At 34.1% G+C, this 26,927-nt stretch overlaps 3 protein-coding genes across 12 annotated transcripts in view; 1 reads left to right on the top strand and 2 right to left on the bottom strand.

Moving 5' to 3' along the window:
• Positions 1–12,688, top strand: part of LOC129577237 (potassium voltage-gated channel subfamily H member 6) — a 101,664-nt gene extending 88,976 nt beyond the window's left edge. For all 8 annotated transcript variants that reach the window (XM_055463932.1, XM_055463931.1, XM_055463925.1 and 5 more), the window contains 12 exons: positions 997–1,151; positions 2,725–2,845; positions 5,449–5,569; positions 5,776–5,894; positions 6,317–6,507; positions 8,005–8,147; positions 8,278–8,471; positions 9,161–9,273; positions 9,562–10,071; positions 10,162–10,551; positions 10,631–10,733; positions 10,918–12,688. In XM_055463932.1, the coding sequence (XP_055319907.1) occupies positions 997–1,151; positions 2,725–2,845; positions 5,449–5,569; positions 5,776–5,894; positions 6,317–6,507; positions 8,005–8,147; positions 8,278–8,471; positions 9,161–9,273; positions 9,562–10,071; positions 10,162–10,551; positions 10,631–10,733; positions 10,918–10,956 (2,199 nt within the window). In that variant the 3' untranslated portion in view covers positions 10,957–12,688. The remainder of the gene's footprint in view (positions 1–996; positions 1,152–2,724; positions 2,846–5,448; positions 5,570–5,775; positions 5,895–6,316; positions 6,508–8,004; positions 8,148–8,277; positions 8,472–9,160; positions 9,274–9,561; positions 10,072–10,161; positions 10,552–10,630; positions 10,734–10,917) is intronic.
• A 4,365-nt stretch (positions 12,689–17,053) lies between these two features.
• LOC129577241 (protein-tyrosine sulfotransferase) lies at positions 17,054–24,376 on the bottom strand. Its single transcript, XM_055463937.1, has 9 exons — positions 23,205–24,376; positions 20,003–20,680; positions 19,674–19,804; positions 19,452–19,560; positions 19,223–19,354; positions 18,890–19,069; positions 18,610–18,746; positions 18,333–18,531; positions 17,054–18,175 (listed from the first exon to the last, which is right to left on the bottom strand). The coding sequence occupies exons 2-9, from the start codon at positions 20,153–20,155 to the stop codon at positions 18,014–18,016; spliced, it is 1,203 nt and encodes a 400-aa protein (XP_055319912.1). The 5' UTR covers positions 20,156–20,680; positions 23,205–24,376; the 3' UTR covers positions 17,054–18,013.
• LOC129577242 (MIP18 family protein galla-1) lies at positions 17,054–26,866 on the bottom strand. Of its 3 annotated transcripts, none has more exons than XM_055463938.1 (7): positions 26,357–26,725; positions 25,711–25,904; positions 25,510–25,622; positions 25,212–25,362; positions 24,487–25,108; positions 23,205–24,410; positions 17,054–20,680 (listed from the first exon to the last, which is right to left on the bottom strand). In XM_055463938.1, exons 1-5 carry the CDS (start codon positions 26,452–26,454, stop codon positions 25,011–25,013), a joined length of 654 nt encoding a protein of 217 aa, XP_055319913.1. In that variant the 5' UTR covers positions 26,455–26,725; the 3' UTR covers positions 17,054–20,680; positions 23,205–24,410; positions 24,487–25,010. The 3 variants fall into 3 exon arrangements, with proteins under 3 accessions (XP_055319913.1, XP_055319915.1, XP_055319914.1); XM_055463940.1 differs by lacking the exon at positions 26,357–26,725 and adding an exon at positions 26,104–26,335; XM_055463939.1 differs by having other exon boundaries at positions 25,711–26,866.
• Between the last annotated feature and the right edge of the window lie 61 nt (positions 26,867–26,927).

Here is a 26,927-nt window from a genome sequence, read left to right as displayed (position 1 = left end):
CGGAAGTTTTGATTCTAGTATATTTTTTCACTCACCTTGTGTATGTGCCACTAAACGACCTACCGTATCATAATTGTGTCGCTTTAAAATGTTTGCGCATTCACACTTCATGTCATGGTGAAGAGAGAGAAAAAAAGAATCACAGTTACTGCCGTGGATGGAAGTGTACCAAGTCGCACATTTCACTTCTCCGACCTAATTCACTCTTAATCTGCTTGTAAATAGTTAAAAAAAAAATTTTCAAACGAACAACACAACGTATTGAGATTACCTGTCCGCATCTTTGTCATGGTGTAATGCTTTCATTTTCATTCTTGGCAAATGTGAATCATTGTGTGCTACAAAAATGGTTGGCGAAAATGAAAGTCGAACGCATTTTACTTTTTTGTTCCTTTTCAAAGTCCTCGTGTCCACTGTGTGATTGTGGTTTTTTTTTTAGTTCGCATTTTGCCTTTCTTTTTTTTGTAAAGTTAACATCAAACGAAACTCACAAATGCACACACACACATTGTTCTATGGATATGAATCGGCCGATTAATTTAAACTCACTCATTCAATGTATTCAGTTTCATTTGTAACCTTATTTAATTTTCTATATTGCTGATGCTCTTCCCAATTTTCCGCTGTCGCTTTTTTGTTCCAGGTGTATTTTGGTTTCAACATACATTTTTTTTTCGCTCCCAATTATGCGTTCTTTTTTGGGTTCTGTGCATGCAATTCCAAATCCCACTGGATTTCATTCAATCACACTCGACTATATGAAAGCAAGTTTTGTAAAAAAAACTTTTTTTTTAAATTTGAAACAAAAAAAAAAAACGACTCTGTTTAATTATTTTTCATCTCTTTCACGTTTTCATTATCTTTTCGTCAATATTTAACATGGTTGGATGCATTGTGCCTTTATTCATTCGGGGGTGCGTGCCGTTGAAATTGGCAAAATACAAAACGAAAATGAAAATAAAAAAAAAACCAAACCAATCCAAATCCAACGTTCAGACAACGACATTAATCGGATTGTTGAAAACAGCTCGTCTTTTGCGGTTAGTTCGCGTCGCCCGGAAAATCGATCGGTATTCAGAATATGGTGCAGCTGTGTTGATTTTGCTAATGGCAACATTTGCATTAATCGCCCATTGGCTGGCCTGCATATGGTATGTCATTCAATTACATCTTTAACAATGCTAACATGGATTGGATTATTATTATGTGATCAGTTCTTAATTTTAAGCCCCGCGCATCCAATTAATTTAATAACGAGCGATTCCACGTTTGCGAAACAGACAAAAGGCTAATGCGAATTGAATCATGAAATTTGTTATAAAATTTAAAGGGCTATCATGTGCTATCATATGCCGCTTGAATCGCTACAATCGCCACAAACAAAACCGTTATGAGTCTGACTTTTTTTCAATACAAAATGATCCGTGAACATCTTCTAATGAAAAAAAGTTAGAATAAAATTGTAAATTCCGTTTCTGAACACACAGTTTATTAAAAAAAAATTATTTGCATAAGTAAACTTAGAAAAACTATAATTATTCCACTGCAAATGATTTCCATTTGAAGTTCGAAACTTCGCAATCAACAGCGCTATCTTACGTAAGTCAACGGATATACACTCCAGTCGCCATATTGACAAGTGACAAATGTTTTGTTGTTTCACATTTCAAGTGGGAATCGTTTCAAGTTGGAACCGACTGAAATGATACCTAGCGGATATGCTGGCCCTTTAAATTTCATCTCAAAATCCGCAATGGTCTTTATCTTTTTTAATTATGTTTAAAATGCAATTGGTTTAACTGACAGATTATTTTCGAATAATTTCTCTCTCACACTTTTCCTCTCTCTCTCTCTTTCTCTTGGTCGGATTCAAATTTTTTAAAATCATCGCTAATGAACAATTAAAATGAAAAATGAAAAAAATATATGCGCGTTTAAGCCAACCTAACCTGTACTAACAATTTATTTGAATATTGGATGATGAACAAGAATTAAGATAAAAAGCCACGGCGAAGCCATGCCATTCTATGTCTGCTTTGTTTCGATGCCAAATAATTATCAGCATTTCTCTCCAATGATTTGTCGATCTATTGCTTTGATTCGCTGCCAATTTTGAAATTATCGAACTGCAAGTGATAACTGCGTTCAAAGTGTTTTGGGTGAACTGAAGTGCAGAAATCGCATAATTTCGAACGAAAAAAAAAAAATGTTTTCCAGAAAAGAAAAGTGAATGCATTTCACATTTTTCTTCTGAATCGATTGATTATTCTTGAAAGAATTGCTGCTCATCATTTGGTTCATTTGAGATTCTAAAGCATTTTATTTTGGTGTCAATTAATCATCAAGTGATATCAAAGTAACCATAAAACAGAACGTGAACACTGTTCTCGAATTTCGTTGAATGGCATGCTGCAAATTTTGGAACTGTTACAGCAATCCAGTTAATCGAGTAAATGTGCTGAAACTAATCGATTGGTTGTTATATAAATAGATGAGCTCGAGTAGTAGTAATTTGTCGATAATCCAATTGTTTATCGTATTTTAATGAACAAAATGCGTGTTTTAACTTTTATGGGTAATTTCCAGTTAATTGAATGAACTTTCCCCATTTTTTATCTCTGTCTCTCTCTCTCTCTCTCACACACTCTCCAATCCAAAAGCAAGATGTACTTTAAAAAAAAAATCTCTATTCATTTTTCTTTCCAAACAATTTTTTCTCTCTAGGTATGCAATCGGAAAGGCAGAACGGCCAATGCTAAAATCAAAAATCGGATGGTTAGACATACTGGCTAACGACACTCACGAATATTACTATCCAAACAATACAGGTGGACCGTCGATAAAAGTAAGCCTGATAATACTCGATCGAATGCACGAATGCCACACAATAAAAACTAAAACAAAAACAAACCAAAATCTGTTCATGAATTCAATGGTGTTTATTGCTCGTTTTAAAAAACTACCATACTAAACCTCCATGTATAACAAATAGAATAATGGCCCTTTGATTGTTTCTTAAAATTCCATCTCAATTTCACTTACAAACAAACCTAACATGCTTCCATTAAAACATTCACAGTCGGTATCCAAAAAAAAACACACTAAACATACATAAACTTGATAACGTGCGTTCTAAACGCCGTAGGATACAACATGAAACAAATTGACCTCTTTCAACACATAAATTTCATGAATCAATAAACAAACTAATAATAATTTTTACACACATTTTACACACTCGGAAGCAAAAAAAAAAAAACTTTCGACCGTAGCCCCATCATCGTTAATTGAACTTCAATTACTCGAAACCTAATTTCTCAAAACTGTAGACACACCAAATAGAACCAAATATTCTTACTCATTTCAATCTATTCGTGTATCTGTAATTTTATAGAAGTGTAATTGTCACGTGTTTTTATTTACTTTTTTCTTATCTATTTTTGCCTCGTCCAAATTTTTATTGTGGTCGTGTGAAATGTCTTATGCAATGTGGTGTTCATGGTTGTCGTTGACCGTATTGTCTCAATTCTACAAAGAAAATTCATATCGTACAATTGTTTTTACGTATTGGATTTTTTTCTCGACGATCCGACGAGAACGCAAGCGCAATTTGTTACCTTTAGGCTAAACCACGACCGAAAACCTAGTCCATGAATTTGCGAATGATCTTTTGCTGCTTCCATTTTTGTGGAAATTTTTTTTTCCGTTTTTGTTTATGCATAAATTTTTATCCAAGCATGCGGTTGGAACGTTTCATTCTTTCTCTCTCTTAGAATGTTTTAAATTCTTTTTCTATTTTCCAAAAAAAAAAAAATCATTATTCTTTTCCCCTTTCCAAATGATTCAAATTTGTTCAAACATAATTTGTTCATATCAAAATAACGCTTGATTATCATATCAAAGTTGATTTAAATTCAAAAAGAACATTTCAGCTCAAAGAGAACGAACAACTTTTGTTTATATAAACGAAAGATCATTTAATTCGTACATTCGACAAAATGCATTTCATTGATCTCACGTTTTCGCGAATGTTACAAAATTCGTCATATTTTTCTCTTCAGCCATTACGATTTTGGTTGCACATGCCTAACGCCGCATTACATTGTTACGCATTTATTATTATTTTTCCCATTGTTGACATGTTGACGTTAAGTAGCTTCATTCGTATATTTAATGGCATGGTTGCCATGCATTTGTGGTTCGAAGAGTTCTACAAAAGATGGAAAGCCTATCGGACAAAATGGGTTTGCATGAAAAGAACACAGAACAATAAAAACAAAATACACAAACAAGAAAAATGCGTGTATTTTGTTGATATACATACAGTGTGAGTAACCATCCGTACATTAATTTACATCGCCAAAATAACGAAACATACCGGTAAAATTAATAACCAATTTGCTCATGTCTTGTTTAACCATATATTTGTAATCTTTGTGTCTTTTTTGTTAGTGTTACGATTTCCATTTATTTTCTACTGACTAATGAATAAGCTCTTATTTATTACGGTCTTATATCACTGAAACACCTACTTTTTAGGTGGAATTCCCTGTTGTTTTTTTTTGTTTGCTTTTAAAATTGAATCATATTTTACTTTTTTATGGAACACTTTATGAAGTGGCTAGTCGTGTGGGCGTTGTGCAGTTAGCGCAAACAAAAAACGACATGACTAAATCGCTCTCGATTTATTTTTTTTTAAATAATTCTCCGCAAACTCTATTACGGTGTTATAAGTGTTATGCATATGCGTTTCATAGTTTTCTGGCAATATTCGCATTTGCTAATGTAATTAGGTCTTTTCAACGCTGCCAGCCATGTGAGTTGATTAAAATTATTCAGATGAATATTAAACCAAAGTGAAATGTTCATAATATTCAGAAAAAGACTGAAACTCGAGAAAATTTCCATTTTGAAAATAAGCGCTTCTTCGTACGTTGAACAAATAGTGAGAAAAAAAGTTCAATGTTGAAAACTTGCTTGATTTAAATCGAGCTTCTCATATACCAATCAAATCATTTTCCAACGGATGCGGCGGCTGACATGCCATTAGTCGAACATTTACATTTTTGCCGTATTGAGTTCGGATACTTCTTCTTGCTCGAAATAATATTTCACAATTAGCACTCAAATTGAGAAGTGAGAATGGGCCGTGTATATTCGCTTTTCTACGTGGCAAAATGTGCCGGCAAACCAATAAATTCTTTTAACAGCAAACAAAAAAAAAACCCCAAAGAAAAAATATCGTTTGCCAAAGTAAAGTATTTGACAGCGATGTGTTAATTAGGTTTGAAAATTCGATAGATCTTTAAGTTTTCTTTTTGTTTTTCTTTCTCGTTTCTTCGTTGTGGCTGCTGCTGTCGTCATCGTCTTCGTCTTCATCGTCAACATGGCAATTCTTTGGCTGGATATGCAATTTCATATTTTATCAAAAATGAAAACCGCCTGCAGTCACGTTACATAACAGCGCTTTATTTCACATTTACATCGTTAACATCGGTTGGATTCGGTAATGTGGCACCAAATACAGACGCTGAAAAAATATTCACCATTTGCGTTATGTTGGTTGGATGTAAGTTGATGTGTGCTGTTGTTCTCCATGTTCTTCTTTTGTTCGTTCACTCTCTATGCCATCCTTTTCGGGAAATTCACCGGCCGAAAATTGCCTACAAAAATAAGCGATAGGCGGCCAACGAATAGCATTATTTTATGGTTTAGTGACAGGCGATTTTATGTGAATTTATTTGATTGTGTTTTCTTTTTCTTTCTGCGTTGCAGCTCTCATGTATGCCAGCATATTCGGTAATGTTTCGGCGATTATTCAACGGTTATATTCGGGCACCGCCAGATACCATACACAAATGCTGCGCGTTCGAGAATTCATACGATTTCATCAAGTAAGCAAATATTCAGTCAATCGAATCAAACGCTGAATTCAGCTTCCGTGGTGCGTTGTCCAATGATTTTGGCGCTTTTTCCCTTTTCGATATGGATGCACTTGTCTGCATTCGAATGGAAATGAAATGAAAAAAAAAAAACGGAAAAAGAGAAAAAAAAGTCATGAAAAACGACATCCGATTCGGAGAGCAGTGTCCATTCGCTAAAGTGTTCCAAATAACAAATAAGCTATGACAAACGATTTGTCGCACACATACACAAACGAATGCACAGTCTTCGATATAGCATAATGCACCATCAATTTTTACCTCCTTCCATTTTCACAAAAAGCAAAAACTGGAGCACGATAATGAAAAAGAAGAAGGAAAAAAGCATTTCAACTCAAAACTCATTTAGTTTGAATTATTAATCCATTTTCCAGATACCGAATCCATTGCGACAACGGCTTGAAGAGTACTTTCAACATGCTTGGACTTATACGAACGGTATCGATATGAATTCGGTGCTAAAGGGCTTTCCAGAATGCTTGCAGGCTGACATTTGTTTACATTTAAATAGAAATTTATTGAATACGTGTGCTGCTTTCGAAGGCGCCAGCCCGGGATGTTTACGGTGAATATATAGGGCAATTTAAACTATTTTCTCTCTTTCTCTCTCTCTCTCTCTCTCTCTCTCTCTCTCTCTGTGAGTTCTCTCCGCTTGTTTTTTTCTCTCTACATTCCCATTCTTCCATGTGTCTACATTTTGTCCGTGGTGTGTTTCACTTGACTCGGTTCAAATTGTACGCACCAAATACTGGAGCGTTAGAAAGCGGCAGCAAATGACGCAATGAAATGGATTATCTTTATGCGAGACAGAGAGAATAGAATTTTCCGAACTATTGCAAATTCCATTTGTTTTTGGTCATATGTCTTCATAAGAATAATATAAAGTTCGAGTGTTTATTTGTGAATCGCAGCTAATTGTTTCAACAATTGTAGAATGATCGTGAATCAGCAACGGCGAGTGAATTAATAACAACCACGAGTCATTCGATGCAACAATGTTGCACACACAACTTCTGCCGAATATTGTAACGGAGGAAAATTGAAAATTGAATTCAGACATTGTCTCGCATTGTCTTAAAATGAATTATTTCTGCAATTGTTTCATGGAACTTTCGCAGCATGTGAATTCGGTTTTGCGAACGAAAAATCGAAAAACTAAGCATAATTGCAATTCTTCCTCGTCATGAATTTCGAACACCGTTTTCATTCTCTCTTCCTCTCTCTCTCTCTCTCTCTATCTCTCTCAACAAAATAGAGCAACATCCATTGGACAGTATGAGTTTAATCCAAACTGCAATCATTAAATCCACACGAAGTGAAACCAATTCGTTTGACAGTTAAAAATTAAAATTAAAAAAATATTAGGAATATATACTTTCATAAATACATATTGCTGTTGGCCAATTCAAGTGATGCGCACACTAAGGTGGGTCGATTCAGTAGCTTTACAAATATCAAAGATGGTTAGTGAGGAATCGTTAGATTTGGTCTAGAGAATTATTTTTTATCCTAAGAATTGTTTCTTGCGCATCACATTTTTGTGAAGGACTTTCCATCGGCTTTATGCTCTCGCAAAAATCTGAGTTTGACCACGAGTTTGTAATTCATAACATGTCCAAGGACAATAAAGTGTTAAGAGTCTGATAATGGGATTTTATTAGAAAATTTCGGTCAATTCGTACTATCTTGACCGCTTGATATCTGTAAACATGTTCAATCGACCCACCCTAAGGCTATGCATGCGAATTATTCTCGATACAATGAGCTAGATTTTTGTGTTCATCTCGCAGATTTAAGGCTTAATTTAAGACAATTCACTGTCTTAGATTGAGACTTTTTATACTTAATTCCAGAAACGAATCGTTTTTCTTCTTTTTATTTCCCATTTATTCATCGTCCATTATGTGGCAGCTGTATAAGTTTATTTAATGGAAAATAACGACATTTGTTTAGCAAGGAAACGATACTGCTGATTATAACCATATCAGCGCAAAAACGACGATAACAAGCGAAAATCATATAAAGGTTGTGTATAATTTCATGAATGTTTATTATTTTGCAGAGCGTTGTCATTAAAATTCAAAACGACACATGCACCCCCCGGCGATACACTAGTTCATAAAGGTGACGTTTTGACATGCCTGTATTTCATTGCACGTGGGTCTATCGAAATCCTAAAGGATGATGTCGTTATGGCTATATTGGGTAGGATCAATCACAATGAATAACATGAACAACATGAACAATCGCATCTTTCATCGACAACTTTTGGTTTTGATCTCTTGTTTTTCTTTTTCTCTTTTTCTCTATTCACTCTTGAATCAATCGAACTCAGGCAAAGACGATATATTTGGTGAAAATCCATGCGTACATACAACATGGGGAAAGTCGAATAGCAATGTTCGTGCGTTAACCTACTGTGACCTTCATAAGATTCATAGAGAAGATTTATTACACGTATTAGATCTGTATCCAGAATTTTATGAATGTTTTGTTAATAATTTAGAAATTACATACAATATGCGAGATGTGAGTTTCTATATATATATATATATATATATATACAACAATTTATATGTACATTTTCTCTCCATATCTCAACACATACACACACACACATACACAAACGCACTGAAAAACACTTATTTCATCTAAATTATCATCTCTCATGATCAAACATAATCACATAAGGCAAACATTTAAGTTGCGCTTGATAGTTTTGTGCATATATTTACCATGTGTAAAGAGTTTGTGCGTGTGTGTTTGAATTGACATCAAGTTTGAATTGACAAGAGCCACACGGATTTCGCAAACTTGGTTATTTGATTAGTGGTTATCTTTTGATATATAGAGAGTATAAAATGTGAAATTAGAACAAAACTAGATTGATCGTCCGGTTCTATATATGATTTATGGGTTTGAATTTAACATTCAAATGATAGACAACATTGGTAGCATCATATTACATAGATTTGGTCTTATACCTCTCCTGTCATTATTTTAATTGAATTAGAGATATTTCATCATTGTCATATTCACACACATACACATCCAAATTACATATTGAGTGTTCTTTAGTTGTTTCAAATTTCAACTTGTTATTCAATTAACTAAGTGCGAAATCAATTACGCCCAAACGTAATTCGAACTCTCTCTCTCTCTCTCTCTCTCTCTCTCTCTCTCTCTCTCTCTCTCTTTCTAATTCCGAATGTATGCAGGAAGAGCAATCTGGCGTTGAGTTGAGACATCGATTTAGACGAACAACATCTCGAGAACGGGAAACTGTTCAACAAACATCGGACAAAAACAGCGAAACTCGTTCATATCGACTGTAAGTTATTATTATTATAAAAACAAATAAAATGAAAAACGAGGAACGTGTCGACAACAATGAACGTCAACCGTGAAAATGTATGAGAAGAAAAATGCGACGAAACGTTCCCTAAAAGTTTGGCGAGCGCATATATTTATTCTCGCTGTTTTTCATTTCATTGATGTCATACGCACACGGTTGTTGAAACATCGATTTCATAATATTTGCTATGTCAAGCATGTTGACACAAAATGTCAATGCGTTGAAACAATAACTTGATCTTAAACCATATTTTGCTTGATAAAGGCACACTGGCGACACGGGCTTCGTTGGAGACACGGGCTATCGCCCAGAAGAATTCTACGAGCCCCGGCACAGATACTCGTTAAGTGATATGATAACACATATAAAGCGCAGCATTCCTGATTTGCGTGCGGCGGTAAAGCATCAGCCATTGGAAAATAAAGAATCACCATGCGGCAGTCCAACAAAGCATCATGGAGACAATGGAGCGGGTACAAGTGGTATGATTGGTAAATGTTCGGCGTTTCGTAATCAAATGGCATTCGGATCAGATGGCATCGGATGTTGTGACAAAGAAACGGATGCCGTTACATTGAGTGCTGTGCAAACGACAAGCTGTACATGTGGTCCAACAAAGGGTGCACCCACTGATAATGTCACCACGCAAATCGATAAAACACGTTGCGATTTAGATGAAGATGATGCCGCACTGTCGAGTAACAGCCATCATCATCACTATCATTATCATCCATATCAGCATACTCATCGGCCACAAGCTACCCATGAAGCCGGGTAAGAATAGTTAAACTTTCGAATAATTTGGAAAATTGAAAAAAATATACATACTGGATATTGAATGAAAAATTGTTTTCCAAACATTAGAAGTTCCGTAACAATGCAACTAGCCGAGCTTTCGTCACGCATGGACAATATGGAAATAAGCATAAAAAAAGACATAAAAAGTATTTTAGAGATATTGCAACAGCCATCGGGCATCGGTCGTGGAAAATTACTCGAAACATTGCATGGTGGTGGGCAACATCAAACGAAAGATCAACTGGCACAAGACAAACAAAATCTGCTGATGACATCATCGATACAACCCTCCGAGAGTGATTTTTCATTTGAATTATGCTTGGATACAAAGCGACTGTCACAAGCACAGCATCCATATCGAATTCCAACGGCTGGCACATCACAGATCCATTCTGTCCATCGATCGATATCACAACCAGAATGCACAAACACTGTAGCCGAAAAGAATCTACTACGGTACGTGAAGAAATCCTCCCGTTGGCAAACATACAAACCATTATTCATTTCAAAAAAAAATTCTGCTCACTTTGAATAGGTGTTCGAAATTTTCATCGTTCAACCAAACGCTTGACGATTGTGAGCAATGGACGGCATTTGCACCAATCGCGAAATTAGAATCACTCGATGAACTCGATCAGGTGCGTTAATTAGTTCTCAATTCGAATGCATGCTCGTTATTACGGAGAGGTGTTCGTTATTAGGTGGTAACCAGTATGAATCAATTGTATATTAAATGTGCAACTCACCGTAATAACGAGCATGCATCTCTCAATTCTGTTTTCGAGTTTTTCTATCAATTGTTTCTTTCTATTTCGTTTACAGGACAGTAAACATTCCACTACACTAGACAAATCACCATAATTTCTTCGCAATTTTTTTTTTTCAATTAGGTCTTAGACATTACCATTTTAACATAAATTTAAAAAAAAGCAGAAAGCTTCGAAGCATAGCTACAGAGCACAACTTGAATATGGAAACACATTCGATATATGGAAGTATTTCCCAGTTTATCAGTGGATTGGAATGAACGGTAGAACCATTTATCAGTCCGAATGAAATTATGTGATTTTCATCCGCCTGAGTTAATATTGAGACCGATACGTTTGACTCTCGTGTAGAATGTTTATAGTAAATGAAACACAAAAACAACAAGAAAATACGATTATAATCTTCATTCGAACTCCAATCTCCATGATGAAACAAAAAAAAGCGGTATGAAACTGATTTCGGTTGGATTTATATTTAATTACATATAGCAATCCATTGACTTATCATGCGAGAGAATAAAAATAAACTGTTTTCCCCTTCCTTTTTTCATTCATTAATTTTCATTGGCTGTGTGTTAAGAGTAATAATTATTATTGAATACGTTAGAATGGCCAACGAAAGAATTTCATTTGTTGTTTTCCCTCCGCGCAATGAAAAAGCGATAAAACTGTATTGAAACATGAATTTGTTCCCATTAATGTACAAAAAAGAAAGGAGTAAAGAAGATCGGTTTTCTCCGTTATGTTATCCTAAGATTCACTATTTTGAGTAATTTTTTTAATTTCTTCAAAAACACATCGAAACGATGCTTTTAACCTTACCTGTTGACTCATATCAAAAATAATTTTGAAATGAAATAGCAATTTTTTTTAAATTGAGAATGAGAAAATTTAATCCTATTTAGAAGTTGATATTTGTCGTTGATTTGTTTTTCAAGAAGAAAAAGAACAAATATTTTTGACACATTGACTTTTTTCCCTTATCCACCAGCTTATGCTTTTGTTCCAAGCCTTTTACGAAAACATTCTTTGATTCAAGTTTGAAAGAAGAAAAAATCTACACATTTTTGTTTCTCTAGTATGAAATACTCAAAGAAAACACGATGAATTTGATGTCATGCAATGGCAGATCGTTTTGGTTACGATTTTTAACCATATTTTTCAATCAATCAATCGAATGTACATCATTTTTAAGCAAATCTATATTTAATCAATTTTAATTTTTGTCAATTAAAAGTGTTCTACACGCAAATACTTATTGAGATAAAAGAAACGTTGTTTATTTCATTGCTGTGAATGCAGTAAAATCCAATTTAACTGTGGAAAATGAGTGTGAAGAACGTAAGCCAGCAAGCAAACAAAAATGTAAAAGAATATCCGCTTAAAATGAATGTAAAAGAAAACCGAACAACAAAAAATCTGTTTAAAATGAATTGAATTAATTGATTCTGAATTCGTCGCAAGCAGATACGCGTTGAATAATGTAAATAGTTAAGCTTAAAAAAGTCTACAGAATCCCCATCCTCGTTTTCATTTCCCTGCATTTCCCCGAGATGCGACGAGTTTTTATGCACAAATTTGACTACTGCATCATATATGAAGTTTTATGCTTGACTTGAAACATACAGCAACAGTTCGCGACTGTTGTCCCATGGGCAAATTTATGCGAATCTTCAACATTTTCGTTTCATCTCTTGATATTTAACACACACACACACACACTCACAAAAAAAAAAACATTTTAGATTGATCCGACATGCTCAACTCAATCGGACTTTTTAAGATATTTTAGAGATAAGGATAATACAATTAGCGGTTAAACTAAATTAGAAACGAAAAATGATTTTTATTTTCATCGCTTTCGAATCATTCAATTCCAGATCGTTTTTTTTTTATCCGTTGATTTTAGCAAAAACAAAGAGAAAAATTAATTGTCAAACTTAATAACTTAATTCGATGCTTTTGAAATTCCTGTATTAATTTCTGACTCGTTAGTAGAATGAAAACAATCAGGTCGATACCAGTTTTTTTTATTACGCGCGCATTGTCTTCTAAAAATTTAGCATTATTGTCACCGAAACGGCTGCCGATTGGCAAAACACAGCTCTGCTTACAAGTTTGTATTTCAACGAGTTGAAAGAAGAAAAAAAAAACATTTCATTCAAATGGTACCTCGTAGCTTGTCTGAACCTTCAAGTCAATCGACTAAAAAAAGAACAATTAAAAACAAAAGCTCTACATTTCATGTAGTGCTAACTAGAGACCGGACAGAAATCTTCTTCGAAACGTCATATAATTTATTGAGGGATAAGCGTTGAAATTTGCCGTTCGTAGTCGTTTTTATTCAGGAAATTGCTTTGGGAATATGTAAAAAACTCAGAAGAAAACAAAAACAACCAAAATGACTTATACAGCAACGAATAAAATAGCTAATGATATCTAGCCTTCAATTTTCGTTTTCGATAAAACTCAAGAAAACCAAAATAATTGCTAGATAATGCAGCTGATATAGATCATGTATTTGCTCAGAATTATTGCAGCGTAATTTTGTTGTTGTTGTTGTTGTAAATTCAAACAATTGCATCAACCGAAAGAAGCACACAGAAACAGAGAAAAAGCACAGAAAATATGAGCCGGCCGAATTGACGAACATTTAAAAATGAGAACAAATTGAAAAACATGATAAATTGCAGCAGAATAAATCTCCTTACTGAGTTTAGAAAAGTGATGCCTTTTCGATAGTGTTGTAAAATAGAATGAAATGCATAATGCTTACCTCAGCCTTTCAATTTGCTAAAAGAACAAAAAAAAAAATTATGAATTAACATAGGATCTGTCTAAAATGCTGCCAAACGATAACACTCAAATATATGACGACTGACATCAGATACATACACAGACACTGTTGAAGACGAATATATCACTAGTGCAACACCAACACACAATGAGTTACAATCATAAAAAAGCGAACTAAATGCAAATGCAATTGCATTATGATCGGATCCTAGTCACTTTTTTCACTTTTATTCGGCTGTACAAGTACGTGTACATATGTGGTGGCCTTGCAAACAAACAGAAAAATGCAGAAAAAAATCTCAAAAAAATGATTTAAAATAAAAACTAAGAAATATAAGCATACAATTTTAAATTAGTAAAAAAGAAAAAAAAAGACGCCTATTTGAATTAATTATCAAAAAAGAAACACAATCGATAATAATATAACCGATTTACATACAGTAATATCAACAAGCCAACCAAAAACGGTGTAAATGAAGAAGAAAAAACACACACACAACAAGTTGTAAGAAAATCACGCAGTTAACGCAAATTATAGTGCTAGTAACGAATGTATTAATATTTATATACAATACATACGTACGAAAAATAAAACTTAAAAACAAAAACAAAAGTAAAACGATAATATTAGATGCAATATCAGGCGTTGCTAAGTAATAATATGAAAAGAAAAAAACAAAACAGCATCCGCATGCATAATTTTCATTTGGAAAAATATACATTTATTAATATCAGACTGATATTTTGTAAAATCTCTATGAATAATCTAAAAAAAAACGCTACGAATTATTGACGAACAATTTGCAACAAAAACAACAGCAGCAGCAACAAAGAAAAACGTTTATGGAACCTAGTGGCGAGACTATAGCAGTCTGAGCCAAAATGTTTAGTTTTCATAGTTTATCAAATCGCAAGTTAATTATGCTTGAAAAAAAAAAACACACACACACACACATGGGATACACAAACCATTTTTTGTTGTTGGAATTTTTGTTACATTTTGCATGGCTCAAAAAGTAAAACCGAACAAAAACGTATGCTTTTTCGATTATAACTGTGACCAATAACATCAGTGATGACTTACATCATGCTATAATTTGAAATTGAATGGGAATGTCTCGTTCGTTGCTGGGGATATTCTCTCTCGATCTGCACATTGATCGTATTGAATATATAAAACCTAGACGATAGATTCGAATGGCATAAATGCAAACAAACGATATAAATTTAGCGATAAAATATTATCAATCAACACCGCTCCCTCTAATTGACAGAGATTTTATTTGCTAGTTAATTAAAAATTAATCCTACAGAAATGATAATAGTCCCGAAAACATCCATAATGAATCAGTGGCATTGCCATCACAATTTTTCTTTCCGAAGACTCAATGAAATGCTTCAAATAAATGCACATAGAACATTCTCTCTAAATTCAATAAAAAAAATCAACAAAAAACATATTCGCAGTACTCAAAAACACACAAACACTTACACCTCTATTAGTGAGCTCGTAATCCAGATATGCTCCTCTTTCGAACTCACTTTTAGGCACACATTCATTTTTTCTCTCCTTTTTTTAAATAACAAAGTGTAAATGCAAACTCAAAATGTTTCCAAAGCTACGAATAAATAGGAATTCTTAAACATTAAAAAACAAAAAAAAAAAACAAAAATTCACATCTATGCGAATAACAACATCAAAAATCTCCTTATTGTTATAAAAAAACACAAGGCACAACAAAGCTAATGAACCAAAATTACGAACAATTTGAAAAATAAATAAAAAATTAAAACAACCCAGTCTGCCACATTATTTCTCTCTCATTTTGATTGAAACGAACACGCGTTTCAATCATTTTGGCTTTCAAGTTTCAGATCACACAGAGCTAGGATGGTATGTCAAATGAGTGAATAAAACAGGAATTTAAGAAAAAAAATTAGCCGTACAATTGTGGCTGCATTTCTTTGTGGGTCTTTTCTTATTTGCTCCTTTACAATTTATCAATTGATGTAAGTACAATGGAAACGAGACTGAAATTGCGTAAATAATGAATTTCGATTATATCCAATGAATGATTTCGTTTATTTAATCATATTTGTATATATACTTGAGGGTTGGGGGAATGGGGAGTGTTTTTAATTCAAAATAATATTTCTCCGGCACATTTATCCATTCTTAATAATAAGTTTCCTTTATTCTTTCATCTGGCCCTTAGTTTTCTTTTCAATGGAAACATTTGTCTAAATCTTTTTTTTCACTTTTTATGCTTTTCATTTACAAAAGAATTATTTCACGAATATACAAAAATTTATAAATTTCACTTTTAAAGTTGTTCTTTTTTTTTCTTTTAATCAATCGGACTTGTGTTTCGACTCAGAATTAAAAAAAAAAAAAAATTGATAAAAAAAATCTGTTTGTTCTTATTTGATTTCTAGACGAGTTTTTTTTCTTCACTTTTTTGTTTTGTTTCGAATCACTGATTTACCGCGTTCAAATAATTTGACAATTTTTCTATATGCGTCTCGTTCGTCTTATATTTTCATTCAATTCAATGAAAAAGAGAAGCAAATTTCCCCCTTGTTTTTTAATATTTACATGTTCAAATGAGAACGAAAAAAAAAATCCATTTTCTTATTAGAAACCGTTCATGACTTCGATTTGAAGATACTTTTGATTGTTGCAAATTGTCACCCATTGTGCAGAGCATACATCATTGGAAACATCATCGATCAGTATTCTTCTGAAGAACAATACTTTAGATTCGTATTTCAACATGAAAACTGTTTTGTCGAAAAATTAGAAATTAATTTCATTAAAATTGAAACTCAACAACTGATTTTGGCTTTTTTTCACATACAAAAGATATTCTGGCGGACTGCGTAATAGGATTTCCAAAATGTATGCACAGTTTCATTTGAAAACGGAAGGAAATAATGTATTTTATTAAATAAAAATTTGTTTTTTTTTTTTGTTACAAAATTCAATTGAATTGTGTGTTTTTTGTGGAAATTTCATTTCAACTCTTCCTTAGGATGTTGGCAGTATTTCTAATAATTTCATGTGTAAAGACAATGAATTACTGCATAAAAATGTTTAAATTCGCGATTTTATCACTTTTATCAAGTATCTTCAATTTTGCGTTAGGGTCACACGTTTAGTATATAATAAATATGCCATACCAGTTTTTCTGCGGGACCATACTTCTAAGCTCAAATCAAATGGATAACAAACGAGTAAAAATTGGAAGTATGATCAACATCTGTGTCCATTGACAAACAAGCATAGTAGGCAATATTTGATTATTCCGTTTTTGAAGCGACCCCAATATCGCTGTTTCTGCCATTTTTGTTTATAATAGATCCATAAATTCATTACATTTAATTAAAATTACAAATTTTACATACAATTTTTCTTCTTTTTTCATTGAACTAATTACATTACGAATAAAATACACAAAACATTTTAGCGACGAACATATGTATATATATATATAGTGTAGCGATTTCATTTTATCTAGCATGCGATGTGTGTTGGTTCCTCTCTTTCAAACTATTGAATTTTTCCATTATCATGACTATCTTTTGCGTTAAAATATCACTCGAAATGGTTATATTGTATTCATGTGTGTGTGAGTTTCAATTGTGTTCTCTACCTTCATCTATTTGTCAGTTATTTGCACAGTTTCTTTTTGTATGGATTTAATTGTTTTGTAAGTTTTTTTTGTTACTGCTTCAAATGCATGTACAAAATGAAAAAAACAAAAACAAAGTATTTTAGTTTGATTCGAATCACCAATTTTAAACAGATTCATCTTGCACAATATCGCATCTTTCTAAATAAATATAAATCACATTCATTATGTTTTGAATAAGCTGCGAATTGATCGATTATCGATTTTTTTTCTGGATTTCCCTATCTAAATGGAGTATATTAGAATAAGTTAAACTCATACTTAAATGCGAAGAAATTTTGATCCACCTGATTGATTCTGTTTTGTGTTTTTTTCGTCTCACATTTGTCTCTCAAAATCGCCGATTCCAAAATAAATATCATTCCTATTTGGAAGAAAATGTTCGTTTTCCTCTTCATTGTTTTTTTTTTTTTATTCCAAAATATAAAAGCAAATATCTATGTTGGTTGCTCGCATCTGGTCAAACTTATTTGTATAAGTGAGTCTTATTAATGAAAAAAAAAAATTGCATCGAAGCTGTTTGAATCTTTGGTTCTCTCATTCGTTCAATACCGCAGAGACACCGGTGTCTCTCTAGCTTTTGTTTGACTTTCGATTGCACGATTGCCAGCGGCGAGCTCAATAATTTATTTAATGTGATCTTGATCGACGTGCGTATTGATATCATGTTTGTTCGTCATTGCGATTACTATTTCGATTGTGAATGTCATTCTTGTCACCATCGGGCGAATCAGTGTCCTCTATGTTTGATGTCTCTTCGCCCAAATCAATTCGTTGCAATAGTTGATTGGCACGATTTTGCCAGAGCTTCTCTTCGGCTTTTACCTACGATGAGCAGAAAACAGAACTTGTTTAAGTACCGTAATAATAACTTGAGTTGATAATGAATTTGACGGAACAAAATCGTTTGATTTTCAATAATGAAAATCGTTCTTAAGTTGGATAGAGTTGAGAGAATGTGGCTTGTTCACGGTTGACATACCTTTAAGGTGTTGTCTTTTACCCACGAATCTGCCTTTCCATAGTCGGGTGGATTTGCATATGGATCATAGCCTAATACAGAGAGCATCGGTGCAATATCGGCCATGTCTCGTACTACGTCCTCTGGAATGTGTCCAACCCATTTGGACAACGCTTCCAAATTCACTGGCTTTATTACTTGATCACTTGAACGTTCAACTCTGATTAAATAGGTGGAAAAGAAAAACCATTTAGTTCATTGAAGCACTTCTTCGCATATGTTTGTTATTGAATCGTACTTTGATAGCGATACACCGTTCGGCTTATTGATGAACTCTTCGTGATGCAAAACCGAATCGTTCCAGGGAATGTCCAAAAATTTCAAAATTTTTCGCATCCATTCTTCTGGATGTAGCACCAATTGTTCGTAGTACACCTGTTTGGCGTGGAAAATTTTTACTTGAAAATCATGTTTCATTTGGTACATTTGAAAATAGAAAATCGATATGTTTGCACGATATTTCAAAAACTAGTTCAATTTGCATTTGAAATTCGTGTTTTAAATAATGAAATACCCACCATCATGCATTTATCACTGCCAATTTCTTTGCATTGATTGTGCATTGTTTCAATGGCGTGATTCCATTTGGTCATGCACTGGCGATAGCTCGATAAATCGAAGCCAGTTATAGTGACCTTACGCGATATAATCGAGTTCACTGTGGCACGTCCATCTCGAACCATAAATAAGAATTTTGCCTGAGAAAAAAAAATCCAAGAAAAAAAATGGCTCATCGAAGGAACTTTGCGAGAAAACAATTTGAAAAAAAAAATCAGTTTGTAAATCAATTCAATGCATTTGAATTATGTGACAAAGACAAAAATGCAATATCAATAAACGAATTCACTTACATTTGGAAAGAGTTCGATAACGTATGAGCCCATTTTGAGTGTGAGCGGATCTTTGTTGCACAGTCTTTGAGCAGCGTCACCGTGTTTTGCGATAATTTCCAGACAAAACTGTGCTATGGCACTGTTCAGCACCTGCACCAACATCAAAAACATTAATCATTCCGCACTCACATGGCACAGCGACAACGGTAAAATCAAGCATGATAAATGATTTTTAAATAAAATTCACCTCTTTTGTAATACCCGCTTCTTCTAAACGTAAACTTTCCTTTTCCGACTTCAACCAATGAGATCGTAACTGTAATATACGCGGAATGACTCTTGTCTCCTGTCCGCATCTAGAATCGGTTTGCGTCATGATTATACAAGCGATAATACATCATTTCAATGTTGGTTGTTGTTGCCGTGCTGAATCAAAATGATTCATGTTCACATTGCAACGAGCACTCACCTGACATCTGGATGTGCATCAAGCATGGCTCGCATCAAAGTTGTGCCGGACCGCGGGACACCTCCAATGAAGATTAACGGCATTTGCCGATGATAGGGATAATAATGTTTGTCATTTCCCAATATAAATTTCTACGAAGAAAGAGAGAGGGATAATAAAATGCCATTTCGAAATTACAATTTCCAAGAAAGACGAATAAATGTTCTGAAAGGAATGGGTTATAAATTCCATGTACTAACGCTTTAAAAAACAGAGATAAGAACTTCAACGCAATTTTATTTCAATAATAAAAAAAAGCAATAAAATTTATGTGTAACGCGATAACCGACCTGATCGCGCACCATCACTGGTCCTTTTTCTGAATCCTCTCGAAACAGGCATGTTGGACTGAATTCCGTGAATTTGATCAATATCATCATGGCGCCAAACAGGAAAAACATGCCAAATAAGGCAAGTTTTCTATTTCTATAGACGAAGCGCATTTTTGGTGAATTCCTTATCTTCTCTCTGCCGCGTACCTCTTGTTTAATATTAAAATCGTTGTGAGTATTGGTTTGCTTTCTTATATTTTATGACAGCAAACAACCGAAAAAATTGTGTGTATTTTCTAGCTCAGTTTTCTAATTTGCTTGCAATTTGTACCGTTGGTATAATATCATTTGAATTGACCAATATTTCCAGATCAAGTTTTAATTGACTCGTTGGGTGGTGGTTGGATTTGTGTGTGTGTGTGTATATATGTATGTGATGGTTTTTCGTCAGTTTTTTTTTTTGGCAACAATAAAAATGACGATTCAACAGAATTGGCTTCTCTTTGCCTGCTATGCATCTAAATCAACCATTATGGCATTCTACACGCTATTTCTAGCGAGATCATTCTTCTCATGCTCCCTATTTCATATCTGTATAATTCTACTCTTCTTAGCTGCTGCTTCTTCTCTCGATGGACCTAAATTATCCCACAAAAATGGAGACGATTCCTCTTTTGTTGCCTTCAGTTTTGGTCACTGTACGAGAGAGAGAGGAAAAAAATACGAAACAAAAACTGTTAAACATAACTCAACACAACATAACAAAAATGGATAACAAATGTGTAAAAATTTCTGTAATATTAATGGTTTCGATGATGATTATTATGGCTGTTTTTCTAAAGAAAAAGCGCAATGAATTTATTTGTACCGATGATAAAATACAGTTTAAGCTTGATGGAGAATAAAAAATGTTGACATTTGCATATGAATTATTGTGCAAATTTTACGTGTTGTTTTTTCTTTGATCAGCAGTTGCTGCTGTTGTTGTGTGCACAAGAGGGCGAAGACAATGGAACACTGTGCTGAAAAACACAAACGATATAAATCATTCTGAATTGTGCAAAACGAAAGCACACGCGCACACAAACCGAATTATTGTTATTCTAATATGATTTTTGTGTTCGCATGAGATTTCATTTTTATGCGATGCAGTGACATTCATTGAATGGTGATAAAATCATTTTTCATAAATTGCATCGATATGAACGCACACACACACGCAGTCACATTGGAATAAATTGAACGAGGGTGGAAATGCAATGATCGTTTTTGACGAAAAAACGACGGACGATTGTAACATTCATCGCGTTTGGAAATGACTCTCAATTGAGTGTGAGCACAGCGTGAAACAGTCGAATAAACAAAAGTTCAATGAATCATATATAGATATGTTTGTTGGTTTGTTTGTTTTCGGTTTGAGAAATTCACAACCGAGTACCACAGCCACGTTTACGTTCATCGACAAGCGAGTCAAGCTCCATTTATCCACATTTAGATGGTATAATATAAGTAAACTAAACGATTCTATTTTTCGTGTATAAATATTCATTCAAATTCAACTTTTTGCTGTTCATTTCTTTATTACTGCCGCTGCTGCTGTGTCGTTGTTGTTTTCCTTTCATTAGCATTTCGCAAAATGTGTATTGATGGATCACGTTTTCACGTTTTATTTCATTCATAACAATGCGAGCTGTGCACATCGATTGTCATTAGTTACGGCACACAGGCTGTCAACGTCTTTTGGCATGAACTAGATGAGAATATTACGCCAAAGGCGTCCATGTCATCGTCGTCGTCGTCGTCAATGATGGCAGTGTGGCAACGGCTGCAATGATGGTATGCCACCATATCATCACGGTTGACTACCGTGTGATCTTAATTAGCATATCACAATCAAATTCTAGCGGAACTTTTGTGCCACGCAATATGCGTGCATAAATAAAATTAATCAGGCGGCAGAGCTAGCAAGACTATCGGGGAATAGAGAAACGTTTTGCGCGTTCAATCACGATTTTGTAAGCTAAACGCATCTTCGATAACGATTAACACCGATACTTGAATGCTCAATTGGGTTCTTTTATTTTACAATTCAACGCCACCTTAAATGGCGCAAAAAAAAATACCGCTACACCACTATTCATTGATTACACGTATTGTGTGTGTGTGTGTGTGTGTGTGTGTGTGTGTGTGTGCGTTAATAGAGAAATGGGGAAGAAGAAAAAAATGAAGAATATGTAGCAGCATAGAGAATTACGTCTCGTGGCATAGCAACATATGCTATCCATATGCTTGATGTAGATAAACCGTTTCTCGCTCTTTCTCTCTCTCGCTATTTCTCTCAATCGCTCTTATGGTGTTTGATTTGCTACATATGGTCAATCAGTTGATTAAATCATAACAATGCAAGTGTTGTTGTTTGGAACAATGCAACAACATTTCATTTACGAGACATACAGACGCCGTTATTGCGATTTGCTGTCAATTTTGCATCATCCACTCACAAACCAAACCACACACAAACACACATACACACTCGAAAAGCTCTTTCCGCATTTTTCCTTTGTTCGTCGGTGGTAAATGTTTGTCTTTTAGTAACGCTTATTCCGAAATTGGCATTCTATTCTCTTTTTTTCATTTATTTTATTTTATTCGACTTCATGGTAAAACTATAACTGATTTCATACAACGACAACAACAGCCGCATGGAATGAATGAAAGAAAAACAAAAGAAGAATATAATTTGCGTATTGGGTCTTTCCCACGCTTTAAATTACAAGATCAAGAGAGCATCCAATTTCAAGTGTATAACTTGGCAAATGGTAGATTTTCATTTACACTGAGTTTCTTTTCTGACCACCGACATTTTCCAAGAAAAAAAAAAACAAACACTCTGGCTTTAACTGACTGACTGGCAAGCTGCATTTGTTACTCTATTCTTGTTTGTCGCTTGCTAGTTAAACGTGTCCAGACTGTACAAACATTTTCGTATTTGTTCTACGTCTGTGTAAACGATTTTCGATGAAACGACTATTATCAGCAATTTGATGTGAAATTAATGAAGAAAACAACGTTACATGTACACACAACTAACTTGACCAACCAAAACAAAAAATTATCAATCAACGAACTCTATTTACGCTGCTATCGATTGAGCGTTTTATTTGCAAATTAAAAAAAAACTTTTGAATGCAACTGGAAATAGTACATAAAAGATACAAACCGTTTACGCGATGTATTTTGCAGTTGTTGCTATCACTTCTTTACGGCCGATTTGTCGGGCTCCATACATTTCTCCCTCTCAAAATTGATTGAAAGATTAGCGAAATTACTTTGAAAACAAGTACACTTGTTATATTGCTTGCATCATATATTGAGAATTACAACACTTTTCACTTTTATCCGTATCTCATTTGATAATGCACACACACTTTGATTAACATACAAATTAGTTTTCGGCACACTGAATTTGCAATGAAAAAATTCAATAGAATTTCGATCACGGACAACAAATTAATTGACATATTCCGAATGCACACTGAGAACGCTGTGTTTTCTTTGCTAAAAATGCTACACACTTCTGATTCGATTGGCGAAAAAGAAAACACTTTTTTTTTTCGTTTCCGTGTGTTGGTGTGTGTATTTCTTTTGTTTCTAAGAATTTTTTTTCGAAAATTCACTTTTTGTCTGAATAAAATCACAATCAGCATTCACTAAATTCAACCATTCACTGAAATCCCATACAAATTATGAAATTGTTAATCACACTCGGTTCTATTCTAATTCAACAAATTGTTATTATCTCTACCATCTTTTCAATTTCTGTGTATGTTTTTTTTTTTATTCTCCTGCCCGTGTGTTCTCCGTGTTGTGTGTCTTTGCACCCGGAACGCTTCTTCTACTCTATTATATTCTTCCTCTCTGGTTGTTTTTGTCGTCGTTGCTGTTCTTACTCCGTGGTTATTCTTCTTTTCGATATGAAGAGAGAGAGAGCGAGTATTATTCCGAAGTTGTGTCAATAAACACGCGCGCGTATAAATATGTAGTTGTGTATAGTATGTTCTGACCGAATGAATTGCTTGTTACGTTTGGTGTTCCATGCCGACTATTTTTCTTTCGACTTCTTTCTGTATGCTATGCTGAGTGTGGTTGGACTCTCCACGTTGAATGGACGATTTGGTTTGCCGAGAGCGAGTGAGCAAGAGAGCGAACTATGGAGGTAGCATCATCGGTGTTTGAGACACAGACGTATGTTAAGAGCGAAATGTCAAACATTCCCCGATCAATGTGTTGCGATTAAGTGTTTGACAAGTGGCACCACAACAACACATTAAAAATCGATTTGGTGAATGCCGAAATCAAAATACCGGCAAAACTGATTACGCTGAAAACACTGTTTAAATAAATCGATACAAATCAATTTCACGGTCTAGAAAGTATAAAATTATGTGTTTATTGTGTACGAGTTTTTTTTTCTGGTCTGCGATGAAACTTGAATAGCTTACTGTGATGGCGCTGATCTAATTCAGATAATGTCACTCTGCTGTGGCGGCTCCATCTTTCGTTAAATGAACCAAACCACCGATACAATCAACATGTTTTCAGGCTTTTGTCAAACAAACACTACTGGTTTCATACATTTTGTTTACCTTCCAATTGAATTGACGCTTGCTTGTTTATTTATTTGCTTCTGTCTTTCTGAGACACTGATAACTCTCTTTCGTTTCTATATTTAGTTATTTTCTTTTTATTTATCTTCTTGTACTCCTTGTTAAATTTCAAAGTTTTTTTTTTCAATGATTTTTTCTCTGCATTTGTTTCTTGTCAAATCAAATATATTTTCATTTTCTTACAAATCGTTTTTAAAAAATGTATCTCATTTGTAGTAATTATATATAACAACATTTAAAAAACCATATCCAAAACTAATCTGTTTTCCATCGTTTAAGTACTCCAGCGACTAATTTCCCGATTGTCCTATTAAAAAATTGCCTAGAATGTTTTGTTTGTTCTGCCGCTGGTTTTTGTGCTATTCCTCTTCTCTAATACACTCTTCGACTAAATTTCTTAAGTTTGGATTCTCCATTGCAGCTGCGATACGTTCCTTATCATTTATTTGTTTATTGACTGCATTTTTGCGAAAAAAGAAAAAAAATTTAGCAATTTTCGCGAAATGAAAAGGAAAGGAGAGGAAACAGATGGGACAAGTGAAGAAGTTGGTGGTATTTACTCTCTTCTTCCGTCGAATGTGCGCCCTTTTTTATATAAATGTCCAGTTTTAATTTGTGTTGAATATTTCGTTCGATTTTTATGCGTAAACACAGGCCAATTAATGTAGCTAATGAACAATGCGGCACAGTGGGATTGAATTCAACTCGAACCTAATGTAATCCAATTGGAAATTCCAATTTGGAATGAGAACAACATTTGGATTACTAATCAAAACAACAACAACAAAGTCAGTCGAAATAAATGGAAAAAGATAAAATTTCCAAGGAAAAAGTTTGTTTCCGGCAGCGGATAATTACCACTTGTACATCATCACTAGTTGGTGGCTGTACAAAGATTCCTTCTTCGTATACAACTTTAAGATCTTCGAGTGTTGATGGTTTCTCTGGATCTCGAATTGTTCGCAGCATATCTTCAACATGAATAAAATCACTTGATCAATGAAATCGATTTCACGGTAAAAATTCTCAAACTAACTTGCAGCTCATTCACCCACTTACCATAGATCGTTTCTCTTAATTCCGTTTCATTTTGATAGCCGAGCGATTGAAGTGATGTGGTGTTTGTGTTGTCGTTATTGTCCGAGATCGATTGCATATTTGCTGCTGCAACAATGGATGTTTCGTTCACTTGAAGGGCTAAGTTCTTTGTGCCGTTGACAATTTTATCGACGACTGATGTCTCTGACGATTTACTTCGAAAAAATGATAACATTGTTCAATCAATTGTGATCTCATTCAGGCAATAAAATCAATAATTGTTTCTTTTTCTCGCTGGTTTTCCTTTGTTAACGCTCTCGGTTTCAGTGCCGGGCATGGAACGAAGTCAACGAATAAGATGACGCGATGAAAAATAGGAAAAACCTTGACCAGGAATCGCTTATAAAAACTCACTCAGAAATCTGAATGCTTCAAATGATTTATCCCGCAATAACAGCACAGAAATGTTCTAATGTTTTTGTATTTGCGATTTATTATTTATCGAAATGTCACTTGTGTGACATGAAGTTGCACAGTATTGTTCCCAAAGTAACACTGTATGTTTCATCCCACTTACATCGCTTACCACACACAGAAAAAAACCAAATGACAATGGAGAAGAAAAAAAATGCGAGCATAAATCAAATGGAAAATTTGGCAAACTTACTCGATATGTTTTACAATGATAAGAATTATCAGGAAAAAAAAAATCGAACAAAAAATTGAGTAAATTGCACTTGACCAATTCCAAAGTACAAATGTCATATTCGGTAAGTACGGTCGTGTTCTAAAATCGGGTGAAAGCGAAATATAAACATCGCGCTCGCTTCCCCAGTCCCATTCACCATTGTGTGTACTAAAACTGTTAGACAATTGAATCGTTTAAGTATGGGATTTCTTTAGAAAAATGTTAGACGGTCGTTGATATCGACAACATTGAATTCAATTGTTAGTCGGATATTGGCCAATATTTCAATTTGCACGATTTTTATTTTGTTCAAATTTTCATTTTCACTCCATTCCAAAATTGATGCATTTGAAATTTCTTGATCGTTAATAGTTTTCCACGTTATAAATCAATCAACGCTCATTTGAATCAATTTTCTTTGTACTTCAATTCAAGCGCCCGTTATATTTATTCGGGAACAGTCATCAATCGACCACAAATCTGTGTACTAAATTGAAACAACTATGAATGTATCGCTTCTATGTCTCTCAAAATTGCTATTTCTCACGCA

The sequence above is a fragment of the Sitodiplosis mosellana genome, unplaced genomic scaffold (genome assembly GCF_009176505.1).
Source record: "Sitodiplosis mosellana isolate CC-2019 unplaced genomic scaffold, AAFC_SMos_1.0 Smas_scaffold_6197, whole genome shotgun sequence".
NCBI classification, from domain to species: Eukaryota; Metazoa; Arthropoda; class Insecta; order Diptera; family Cecidomyiidae; genus Sitodiplosis; species Sitodiplosis mosellana.
The sequence above is the reverse complement of the archived record's forward strand: the minus strand, read 5'-3'. Positions and strand labels throughout refer to the sequence as shown.

Coding starts and splice junctions, on each gene's coding strand:
- LOC129577242 (XM_055463938.1), bottom strand. CDS start 26,454: ATGACATTTGTACTTTGGAATTGGTCAAGTGCAATTTACTCAATTTTT. Junction 25,905..26,356: donor ATCATTGTAAAACATATCGA/GTAAGTTTGCCA, acceptor ATTTTTTCGAAG/TAAATCGTCAGAGACATCAG. Junction 25,363..25,509: donor CTAGTGATGATGTACAAGTG/GTAATTATCCGC, acceptor GGATTACATTAG/GTTCGAGTTGAATTCAATCC.
- LOC129577241 (XM_055463937.1), bottom strand. CDS start 20,155: ATGCGCTTCGTCTATAGAAATAGAAAACTTGCCTTATTTGGCATGTTT. Junction 19,355..19,451: donor AAGCGGGTATTACAAAAGAG/GTGAATTTTATT, acceptor ATGTTGGTGCAG/GTGCTGAACAGTGCCATAGC. Junction 18,176..18,332: donor TAAAAGACAACACCTTAAAG/GTATGTCAACCG, acceptor TGCTCATCGTAG/GTAAAAGCCGAAGAGAAGCT.